Source organism: Uloborus diversus, chromosome 5, assembly GCF_026930045.1.
Source record: "Uloborus diversus isolate 005 chromosome 5, Udiv.v.3.1, whole genome shotgun sequence".
Taxonomy (NCBI): Eukaryota; Metazoa; Arthropoda; class Arachnida; order Araneae; family Uloboridae; genus Uloborus; species Uloborus diversus.
Genome location: NC_072735.1, coordinates 168,109,336 through 168,121,535, shown reverse-complemented (window position 1 = coordinate 168,121,535; position 12,200 = coordinate 168,109,336). Strand labels below are relative to the sequence as shown.

The window sequence follows — 12,200 nt, the reverse complement described above, 5'->3', positions numbered from 1 at the left end:
TTTCAAGAGCTTGAAAGCCTTGAATTTTTGGAAACGTGTGGCTACAAACCTTAAATTTTAAAATTTCTAACAAATGGTAGGGGGAGGAATGCCAAAATATGTCAAATTCAGCTCCTTGCTACATCCTGCATCAAAAAAGTAAAAATCATGGTTCTTATGTTTGTAACATATTGCTTGAAATAAATTTTTCTGACTCACACTTATTTAATCCCGAATGCAGTATTTTGGAAATTCTTTTGTATTGATTGCTTTTATCTTGCTTCTACTGCATATTGTTAATCTGTTTAGCCCAGAAAAAAAAAATGATACACTATACCTCCATTCCTTTTCGTTTTCTGCACTGCTTATAATTTTAGAAAAGGTTATTGTAATGAGAATTCTATAGTTTATTTTTTTTTTAAACTTAAAATAGCTGTTTTTTTTACGAAGTTTGAACAATACTGTACAATTATATAACCTAGTACTCAATTTCAAAGACTGGAAAGTGCAAATGAGTTGCCTTAAATTATTAAATGTTCTAAAATCCTTGAAAAGAATTGGCGATGTATAACCTACTAGGGCTCTTGTGCCAAAACACCCAATCTAACCAACCAAACCTTGAAAATAATTAGACAAGTCTTTGAAACTCCTAAGCAAAGTGTGCTTCAATTTTATTTCTTATCAAGTGTATAAATTACGAATTGTTCAAATAAGTAATATGTTGCTCTCATGTTACTTATTTTCTAAATCTGTACACCATTTCTTTTAAAGTATTAACTTACATCACAAAGCACATTTAAGTCATAAAACTTTTTTTAAAAAAATTTTGTCTATATTTTCCTGAGATTTTCTTTTATCCAATTAACTCTTATAAGGCTTCAAAATGCAGAATTTTATATCTATTTTACAAAATATCCTCCGGGGGAGAAACCCCCGGACCCCCTAAAATAGGAGATATTCTATATCCAACTTAAAAGGGAGCTCTGCGTCACTGTTGATACCAGTCACCCCTCTTAAGGTCAATTCAAAAAGGACAGCATGAAAACACACATTAATGAAAACGACACACACACACAAAAAAGGTAAAGCATGGCCTTATTCATCACAAGAAAAAAGGACCAAAACATGGGGGGGGGGGGCAATTAAAAATGTTGCTCAAAAAAGATCCTGCTTCCCCCCCCCCCCTCCAGTAACTTAGTCCTGAATCCGCCTATGCGTAGGTAGCGATTACAGAAAGTTCGATAGTCAGCTGGTTGCCAATGGTAGTTATTTTCTTATTAGTCGGCCTTTATACATTAAATGGAACCAATTAAGTAGTTAGTTTTTTTAAAAAATACAAGGAAATTCAGTGAAAATTAAAGAAAAAAAGAAGCCCGGAGTCAGCATGTTTTCTAACGACTCCGACTCCTTTACCCCAAAATCAGTTCGACTCCGACTCTACAGCCCTGGTTTAAAGGGCTCTCTTCTCAAAAAATGTTTTTTTTTCTTTTTTTTAAAGTCTCAAAATGCCTTTTTAAGTAATTTTAAAATTCACGATTGCAAAAACTGTCGTTTAAAAATGAGCTATTACAGGTACGGGGTGTTTGTATTAGGAAAAAAAAAAAAAAAAATCCGCAGGGCCTTTTAGAAAGCAAAAGGGCGCAACAGGATGTTGCTTTCTGCCAAATAAAGATAGGCCAACTCTCTAGATGCTCCTAAACTATGTGCATGAAATCAGAGGTGTACGATAGCAAGAAAATTGATAGTTAAAATTGCGATGGAAAAAGTGCAGTCCTAATACACTGCTACAGAAACAAAACAAGGTATACAATTTTCATTTAGGAAAAAAGTGGAGGCAAATTTTATTACTATTGAAATTGTTAATACCAGGGATTTTGACCCTTTTGAAAAGACAAAATAATTCCAGCAGGTAAGAGTGCGGTAAGACTCATCAGTAATTAGCTAAAAGTCTTACCGCAAAACTTTTGCACAAAGAATTTCGAGATGTCAGGAATAGAGAGTAAAAAAATCGTCAGTTAAAGAAAAAAAAAGAATAATTATTTTTGCAAGGGATTTATTTTAAAAAAAAATTATTTTCTGGCGTAGGGGCGCATATGTGGCCGGTTGCCCGGCAGGCCAGTCCGGGCCTGATTCAAAGGGGTGGCAGTTGAAAATCGTAAAAGTCATCCCTCCGGACACATCATTTCGGGTGGGGGGGGGGGGGGGGGGGGCAGGAGTCGATTGCTTCCCCTCCCTTTATCCCGTTTTTTAAATACTAATCGCTCCTCACGAATGCATTTTGACTCCTTGGGAAGACCCACCAGGGTTGGAAACCACTGTTCTAAATCAAGCAATGTCTTATCATACCAGTTTAGTGTAGTCCTGGAGGAAAAAGGTTGAAAGACACATATATAGAAACATAAAAATGACTAAAGTTCCAAAAAAAGGGGGGGGGAGGGGGGAGGGGCGAGCTTAGGTTCAAATTAAATAGTGGGTAATGCTGTCCATTCTCGACTACACTAAAAAATTAATCTAAAGCAAATTTGTGGAATACACTAAATAAGTATCGATTGCTATAGTAATTCCTTAAAAATCTATATTTTTGGTTTCAGAAAGAGCTAGTCATGGAGGGGGCGGTCGCCCCCACCGCCCCCTAGTAAATCCGCCACTGCCCGAAAGATAGGGTTATAGTTCACAAAACTCCGTCCATCTTTGACGCACCATCATAGCCTTCTTCTTAAATCGAAATGGCAAGTCTAGAGGCGTATAACATTTTTTAGCATAGTTTCATAAAGGCCTACAAATTCCACCAACGAGAGGTCATATGTCGTCATGTCAGTTTAGTCGGAAACCTGGGTCCGGTTAATGAGTTTATTGAGTTCTATGCAAAAGGATATCAAAAAAAAAAAAAAAAAACGTTTTTATGAGTCGTTTTATTGCCTTTCTTTTGAAAAAAAAAAAAAAAAAGACCCACCACGGGAAGTTTAATGGGTGAGAAAAAATACTTGCTCCGGACCTGCAGCTGTTTTCACTCTTCAGGGTCCTCTGTACCGTATCTACCACTACTATTTGTGGCTTAACTGGTTGGAGACCCTGAATAATCTGAATTTTTGATCCAGACCAGAAGCGAACAATCTCTATTCCAGCATTCCCAGAGGTGTTAATTCACTTGGAGGACATTGTGACCATGACATATTTAACGTGCTCCAGTCACCATTAACGAGCACGGATAATCTTCGACCAGCTTAGATGAAACGGGACCCTTTGGTTACGAGTTTAACGCCAACGATCAGATCACCACGACTTTGCGGCAGCTGTCTACGTGCAGCATAGAGACGCGGATATCGCAATGATAAAATGACTTTCTGAGAATTCATAAATTGAATTTTGTGGTGCTTTTTGAAATGCAGCGCTGACTAAAAATCACAATCGTAGGGACAATAACACCATCACTAGTGATCATCATACTATCTACAATTCTACATTTACTTCATTCATTATAAATGTACTCATTATTTTTCTTAAAAGTTAATCGGAGGAACTTTGATTTTGGCAACAAGAGTGTAATGTTCTCTTGTTGGTTTTTTTACTGCTAATTTTGTGTGTAATCGATGTGTTATTTAAATTCTTTTTTACTACATAACATATTGCGTGTGGTCAATTTTATTTTATTAGTAAATGTTCATTACGTAAAAAATCATAACTAGCAAACTATCGCATTTAATAATCGCTTCATCAGCAGGAAAATTTTATGTGAAGCTGGCTTACCATTCTTTTTATGATATTTATAGATTCATTTAACTATCATGTATGGAGCTTAATTTTTATTTTGTGAGAAAAGTATCGGTAACTTATTGCTCAGTCACAATTTAGAAACTTCATTTTAAGAATTTAGAAGTCTGTAATTCGTACAAAAGGTGAAATACGTATATGGCCAACCGGTTGTCAGATGAAGAATTACGACGAAGACTTCAAGAGTATGGTCAAGACGTGGGCCCTATTACGTCCACGACGCGATCTATTTGGGAGAAAAAACTGTTGTCTCTAAGGAAAGCCAACGGTCCGAGCCCGCCATCTCGAGCGCTAAATGCATTTAGTTCAGATGATAGTGAAATTGAGAGCCCTGTAAATAGCAAACCTCGGAAAAAACGAACTTCTTTCAGTCGCAGTGAGATCGGTGAAAGTCATGAAAGATCGCATATAGGCCGTTCACCTGGAACTATTTCAAAAATAGACTCTGAAACTTTCAAAAAACCTTCACCTGTGTACATACCTTATTCTGGTCAAGAAAAGAAAGATAAACCATACATTATCAGACCTCAACTCCTTAGAAATCAGAATAACAAAGTTAAGAGACGAAGTTCGGGGAAAAATTCGACTTTTGATGTTGAAACATCGGATTCAGATTTTGATTCCGATGGATCAATGATTAATTCGAAGTCTCACAGAATTCGAAAAAAATCGCCAACTGCCATTTCCGACGCTCAGAGTGTAAATTTTGCGAGGTTGAATGCAAACATTTTAAATTATGAAAATTCCCTGAAAAAAAAATCTCTAAATTCAAGTTTGAGTACAGATTCCGAACAGTCGATTCGTTTCAGCCCTACTTTGGAGAGATTGAAAAGAGGTGAGTTTCAATTAAATGTTTTATGTATAATCGCATCATCCAGATTTCATAAATAGAGAAATTATCATAATGTGTATACTTGGCGCATTTTCAAAATTTCTTAACTGAACTAGTCCAAACAACTTAGTATCGCACTCGCACCGCAATGATTCTGGATTTTAGAATTTTTCGGATTTTAGAGATCGCTTTAAAAGCAATTTTTCATAAAATTGTTTTAATTTACGAAGTGAAAAGGATTTCCCCCTGAATCACATGGTTAAAGGGGTCATCCACAAGTGATATCATGCCTGGAGAGGGAGACGGGTTCATGAAATTGTGACAAGGGGAAGAGAGAGGGCGACAAAAAGTGACATCACACAGTTATTATAACAATGTGTTTATGATAAATATAACATGTGACAAGGGGGAGGAGTAAGGTGTAGTGTGACACTTAGTGACAAAGGGGGAAAGGGAAAAATATGTTGAAAAAAAGGGACATCATTGATGGATAGCCCTAAAGTATTCTTTCAGAATCTGATTTTCTCCTTCAAAACTCCTTCATTTTACAGCGCTGAAATTGAATACAAACCCGTTTTTTGGAATTTCAAACCTTCGACTCCACAGCCTTGATTTTAGCAATACATTTTCTTCTCCAATTTTTCATGTTCCGGTAGGTCTGGGTGAAGTAGGACTTTCTACATCGTAATGCATCCAGCAACCTTACATTGTGATGTAGTGATGTATCACTATGTAAGTTTTTCTTTTTTTTTAAAAACTAAACTTGCTTGTTTAAGTTTTACAAAATTTATACAAGGTAGAAAAATATATCATGTCAGATACGAATTAACATATTATAAAACTGCTAAAAGTGCAAGTTTGAAAAGTATGGAAGACAAGTTTTGAGATTACAATGAACCTGTGTTTTCATTGCAAAAAAATGTAGGATCACCCGGGGGGAAATATGGGTCATTCTCTTTCTGGGGTAAATAATGGTCACTATTTTTTTACTGTTAAAAATGTTTTTACAAAAAAACTAAATTATGCTTTAAGTTATCCTTGTGCATTCAATTTTCCTATATCAAAGTCAAAAACAATGCAACTGTGAAGTAAATAATAGAAAAAAAAATTTCACACTTCTATAAAAACACCTTCAAAAAAGATTGTCTCAAAAAATCGTGATTTTTTTTCAAGATTCGTGTATGTGAAACACTTTTGAAGGAACAATTTTGTTGGTGCTGTTTTTTGATAGCAAATAGTTGAAGCTTTTCATACTGTTCACTAATGTCACATATAATTATTCTCCATGAAACTTTGAAACCATCAGTCACAAAAGCTTTTGCCTTTTCACGTGGTTATATTTAACAAAGCAGAAAGGTGGCTGTGGTTACCTTTAGACTAGTAATAGCGTGTGACTGTTTGCGGTGACTGCAGTCCCATCTTTATGAAATTGCATTTTCTAATTTTTCCCAACGTACTCTCTGCGACTCCAATCCGGAATTTTAATAGTTGTGAATTTATTTACATCTTATACAAAAATGATAGATCGCATTAAGTCTTACAGTTGTGGCATAGTACGCTTTCTGTCAACGGATGCCGCTGTTTCCCACACTTTTTACTCATTCCCACACTTCGAAGCCAACTGCATCGAATTCTTTCAAATCCATAAAATACTATGTTCTGCCCCCAAGCTGACCTTTGGCCGTTTTGGCTCAAGTTTAACATTCCGTTCCCAGGATGGCCACCTGCACCATGGATCAGCTGCATCCTTGGGAAAGGAGAGAGAGAATCCCCGTTTGTTTTCCAAGAAAAAGGGGAGATGAATTTTGTGGGGCTTGGGCGCGGCCGACTCGGAAACGAGGAGAACGATCAAAAACTTTGGAGAGGTCAGTCATGCTTTCTGACTCTCCAGAAATCTGTCTAACGACTGATCAAAATGAAACCATGAAAGAGTATTTAACTGTTGTTTGTTATTTACAGCTAGAAAAAAAATCTATTTAAAAAATAAAAGTTTATGAAACTATATTATGTCTGAAAAAGAAAATAAAAATAATAATAGAAACAAAAATTATTTAAAAAAAATGATGTCTGGAAAATGTCTAGACGATTTGTTGTAAAAAGCTCTTTGTGTATTTGAGGAAACATTGTCAGTTTAGTATATATAAAACTAATTGATATGAGATTATTTTTATCCAGAAGTTAGTTTCTATTATTCAAAAATTTGCTTATGAAAATATAAAAAAATACTAAATATTATAAAAAGAAACTAAAATTGTCACTTGAAAATGGGTATGTGAATGACACATTTTAATTAATGTATTGTCATATTTATTTCAGTTTTACTTAAAATTCATATTCATAGATCATTGGCCTTATTTTTAAACTGTGAATAAGATAAATAATGTACAATTTCCATAGACATTTCATCCTGATTATCCATGGACACCACTCTGAAATAAGTTGTACATTTGTTTCTAGCAGATTGTCTTTTAATTTGTTCTCACAAATCTCTTCTTGCCATTCTTTTTTTTTTTTTTTTTTAATAATATGATAGATTAGTTAATAATAGCCAGTAATTTTCCACTTTTTGAATTCCCCCCACCTCATGAAATTTTATTTGGAATACATATTTTTGGGTGCAATTTTATGAAATAATGGAATCAAAAAGTAATTTTCAAGCTTTGTTTAATAAATAATAAGCATAGTATATGAATAGGTATAAAACTTTAGTATAAAAATTATTTTTTTAAAAAAAGTTTTGACTCTAAGTTATTATACTCGACTGCCAGCTTACTTGACAATGGAGAGATGAGACCAGGCGAAGGAAATAATTCCTAGCGCCTTGTCCAATATTTGGGGAAAATTACGCTCTTTGCTTTAGAAATTGGATTAATTATTTAAACGTAGCACAATTTCTGTCAATCGTTAAATATTTTCAATTTTACCAACAAAGCAGTGCGGAGTTTGTTATCCATTTGAATCAAACGCGCCAGCCAATAGCAGCTGACAGACAGGTGGCGACCTCCTCTTATTCGTTATTAAGTGTGACGTTTTATCTGTTAATAGCTTTTCAGTGTTCGCGCTCAACTATCCGTAACATGGGTCCCAGGGACCCATTAATGAAATAGATTTGGGTCCTTTGGTGGAAAAAATGAGTCCCTTAAATTTTAAACAGAAAATCTTAGTGTGTAAATGAATAATATAAAAATATTTATACTTGGGGGGGGGGAGGCATGAAATAAAATAAATTGGTTATTTTTGCCCTAATTTTTTTGTGATTTTATCATTGTAAAATTATTTTCAAATAATACACTTGCAAGACTCAGTTATCTGAGAAACTATTTGGTCAGTTACAATGAGATTAACTCAAAATTTACTTTAAAAATGGGTTTTACCATAAAATATAAAACAAGTGCCTCTGATTGATCAAGCAAAAAGCACTCCCTTAACTTTTGTTTTCCTGGAAATTTTTCTTAGTGAAAAAAACAAACAGACCCCCCCCCCCCTTCCCAATTATCATTGGCAATTACATAATAATAATAATAAATCGCAAGCGAATGAACACAACGCAAAAATCGCGATCGCAAAAACGAAACATTTTCTCATATGAGTGTGAAAATTGCTCATTAGCAATCTTAAATCAGTATATTTGACTTGTTCAAAATATCTGTTTAGATTTTTGTTCTATTTTTAAAATCGCGCCATTTTGAAAATGGCGCGCAAAAATGGCGCGATCGATTAATACCCGACTTTTGCAAGTCCAAATAAAAATAACCCATCAGAAAGAGATGAATTACTAGAAAAAGAACAAGGTTAAAGTGCTTTTGTATAAAATTCAAGTATTCATAAGCAATTTAACAAGAAAAATGTAAAGTTCCGAACTCTTTGTGTTTAGCGCGATCTGGAAAATGTTCGCCATTTTTTTCTCCTGTCTTTTTATTGGGGATGCAAAATGATGATTTTCAAAAGTAATTCTGGTTACATGAATGCCAAATTGCAATATTTTTACTGTACAATTGTCTTGTATTAATCCTGAAGATTGCATTGAAAACCTCTCTCATTTTTAGTCTTCATTTCTGTTTTTAGGAATTTCCTCAAGATAAAAGTTGAGAGAAAGCTTATTCTTAGAATACAGTACAATGGGCTATTTGTGAACTTGCTCCCTGAGCTCTGCCCAGGAGGTCACTGTAAGCTCCAGTCTTATCACTAAAATTCCATTGACTGGTCCACAATTGGGGTGTGTTTGAATAGCTGATAAACAGATAGGGTCATTTTAGTCCCTTTCTGTTGATTCTCCTGGTCATTTTGAAGCTTAAAAGCATTTACTAAATAGATCTTTAGCATTTTCTCCCATTTTTTTTCTGGTTCTTATCTTTTGGGTTTTCTGGGTCCCTGGGACCCGATTTTTCGCGGAATTTGCGTCCCTTTCCCGCGAATTTGCGTAAAAAACCCGCTATAGCGCGTAAACGCGAACCCTGGCTTTTTCTTCCACAAGTCGTGACGTCATAGTCAACTTAAGTTGCAAGCAAGTATAGTAAGCGGCACAGGGCCCCGCGCTGACTTGTATTTAAAAACTTTTTCCTGATTTTTTTCAAGCGTCATTTTAGAACAAGTTTAATCTAGTTGAAAGCTCTGTTGAATGTGGGGCCCCACTTTAAATGCAAAACAAGGACAAAGAGTCCGTCGAGAGCAGGCACACCTGCAGACTCCCTTCACCCATGCACTAATACCGCCCCATTGTGCACTTCGGCCCCCCAAAGGTCAGGCCCAGAGTTTCTGGCTATAGACTGACACGGTTTCTTGTTGGCTTTGAAAATTTATCCCAGATGTTCTTTATGAGAAAGGGGGAGGGTGGGGTGGAAATATTTTTGTTTTTGCATTCATATTTGACAGTTAGATTTGTTCTAAAACAGGGATTCTCAACTTCTGCTCCAGAGGATGGGCAATGGTCGGCGAAAAATGCGACCGCATCTGAGAGATTTTTACGTAGCCTCGTTAAAAGCATTTCCTTATTAATTTATATTATTTTATATGATGTTTTTATGTTAATCTTGTGATTGCTTTTGATAATTTTCTGTTTTTTTCTGAAATGTTTATTTACTTATGTATTAATAATTAAAATAATTGTCAGGAAGAATTGGACTGCAAAAGAAGTGTTATAGCTGCATTTATAAGCCGAAATAAAGTGAAATTTTTCTTCTATCTTGTCCAGTAGATGTTGCAGAGGCAGAGTAGAGTTAAGCGAAAGCCTAAAGCTGCTACAACTACCGGACTAGCTGGAAATTTATTGTTCTCATTTTACTTCGGCTTATTAATGCAGCTGTCCCATTCCTCCTGATTCCCCACCACTCTACCACACTTGTCTCTAAATTAACGTATTGTTGTTAGAAGGCTTGGATTTGCCTACCTATAAGATAAGCAAATTATAACTTAGAGGCACAATGTTTGAAAACCTTGAACTTTAGGAAAATGTAGTTGAACCATGATTTTAAAAATTTGTAACAAATGTTAGGGGAAGAGGGAAGACCAAACTGCGCCAAATTCAGCTACTTGCGGCATTAACAATGTATAAGTTATGATTGTCACATTTCTGTAACATAGCTTGAGATTGTTTTTTGTGATTCACATGTTTCATATCTCGTTAATTATTTGATTCCAAATTCTATTTTGGTAGTTCTTCTGTTATTGCCTGCTTTTATGTTACTTCTACTGCATAATGTTTATCTGTTTGAAACACCAGAAAAAAAATATTGCTCTACCTCTATTCTTTTTCGTTTCCACACCACTTGTGTTCGAAAAAATATTGTTGCAAGGAAAAATCTACAGTATTTGAAAAAAAAAAAAAGAAAAAAAAAAAGACTTAAAACAGAAGTTTCTTACAGGTTTAGAAAAATTACGGTAAAATGATACAATCAAGTATTAAAATGTTGGACTGAAAAGTGCAAATGAAGTGCTTTAAATAAGCTTAATTGTTCTAGAGTTCTTGAACATAATTCAAGAAGTCTTTTGAGTCTGCTTAAAATGTACTTCATTTCTATTTCATATCTAGTGTAAATTGTAAATTGTTTGAATGACAAGGATGTTACTCTCTTGTTACCTATCTTCTACATCTCCACACCCTTTCTTTTAAGAGTTTTATGCATTTTTTACTAGTGATCATTTTGTTTGTCATTTTGGGATAATCAAAAATCAACTTTACCAAAAGCCAATGTGAGCAAGTGACGTTGTGTTTTCTTTTCTCATCTCTGTTGATCAATGTCTCAATGTCAACGCAAAGAATTTTTTTTTTTTGCATTTTCTTCATTTGCCGAAGAGTGAAACTTACAAAAGTTTTGGATTGCCCATTTGTTTCCTGATATTTTGTAGTTTGAGTTATGCTTTATAAGGCCTCAAAACGCTGAACATTATATCTAATTTTCAAAATTTTTCCTGGAGGAGAAACCCACTGACACCTTTAAACTAAGGATATTCTATATCACATTTAAGGTGATCTTTGAACCACTTTCCTGATACTCCCCTCTCTCCATAATCAATAATAAGTATACATGTGGGGGTGTATTAAAATTTTTTTTTTTAAATTAATTTTAATTAGGTATAAATAGGTAGAAATTATATTAATATACATTCATGTTATTTATAAATAACAAGGGGTGCACACCAGGTGGAAAGGCATGGCTGAAACTGACTCATTGGATGCTGTTTCTAGGGATTTTCTCCCTTTTTTGAGGGGTCTTGTTCGTAGTGGAGGGGGTGGGGGTTGACATAACTCTTGTCATGGACATCCCTATAATTACCTATAATTAATACAATCATTAATATTTTTGATTGGGGGCCTCGCAAGAAAGTCTTCTCCCCAGGGCTCCGCAAAACCTAGGGCCGCCACAATACATTTGATATTATTTGCTACTTTTCTCACCAAAAGAAATCTATATGCATGACAAAATTACATGAATGCATCAATTAATGGAAATGATTGAACTTAATGTACATAGCCATTTAATGTGTATGTATAGGTGTACACTCTCGTGTAATGAGCATGAAACGAAATTTTTTAGTACCAGTAACTTTCAGTCTAAAATTTCAACTCATATAAAAACTGAAATTTACAATAAACTAGTATGTTGTGGCCATCACGAAACTTTCTTCTATATCTTTCTTATAATTCTGATCCCTCCCCATGCTTAACGAGGAAGCAATATTCCCAACAAAAACAAAATTACACATGCAAAAACTTGACGACCATCCCAATGTCTGAATTATTACAAAAGCAAAGCAAAGAGCGAAAATTGAAAGTTATTTTAAAAGCCTTGCTTGAATTAATTACAAATATTTTATTTGTTAACAGACATAAGATGGCAACAGTTAAAAACTTTAAATCATTGAGAATATTTCCGATCATTTCCATACAATTAAAATCACGAGAAATACGCAGACGACAATCTATTACGATTTATCTTTCTTATTGTTGCATTAATAAAGCTATTTTTATTCGCAAAAAAAAAAAAAAATCAACACCTCTTGGAGCGATTGGCGTCAAAATTGAACCAAAGTCTGTTTACATATGGATTCACATATATTCCAAATTTCAACCAGAACGTAGAATTACTTCTTGAGATGGGGCACTCACAATGGAAAAAAA

At 34.6% G+C, this 12,200-nt stretch overlaps 1 protein-coding gene across 2 annotated transcripts in view; it reads left to right on the top strand.

Annotated features, from left to right (window-relative positions):
* The first annotated feature begins 3,545 nt into the window (after window positions 1-3,545).
* The window catches only part of LOC129222064 (inner nuclear membrane protein Man1-like), a 46,490-nt gene continuing 37,835 nt past the window's right edge, over window positions 3,546-12,200 (top strand). For both annotated transcript variants that reach the window (XM_054856491.1, XM_054856490.1), the window contains exon 1: window positions 3,546-4,585. In XM_054856491.1, coding sequence (XP_054712466.1) covers window positions 3,889-4,585 — 697 coding nt within the window. In that variant the 5' untranslated portion in view covers window positions 3,546-3,888. The remainder of the gene's footprint in view (window positions 4,586-12,200) is intronic.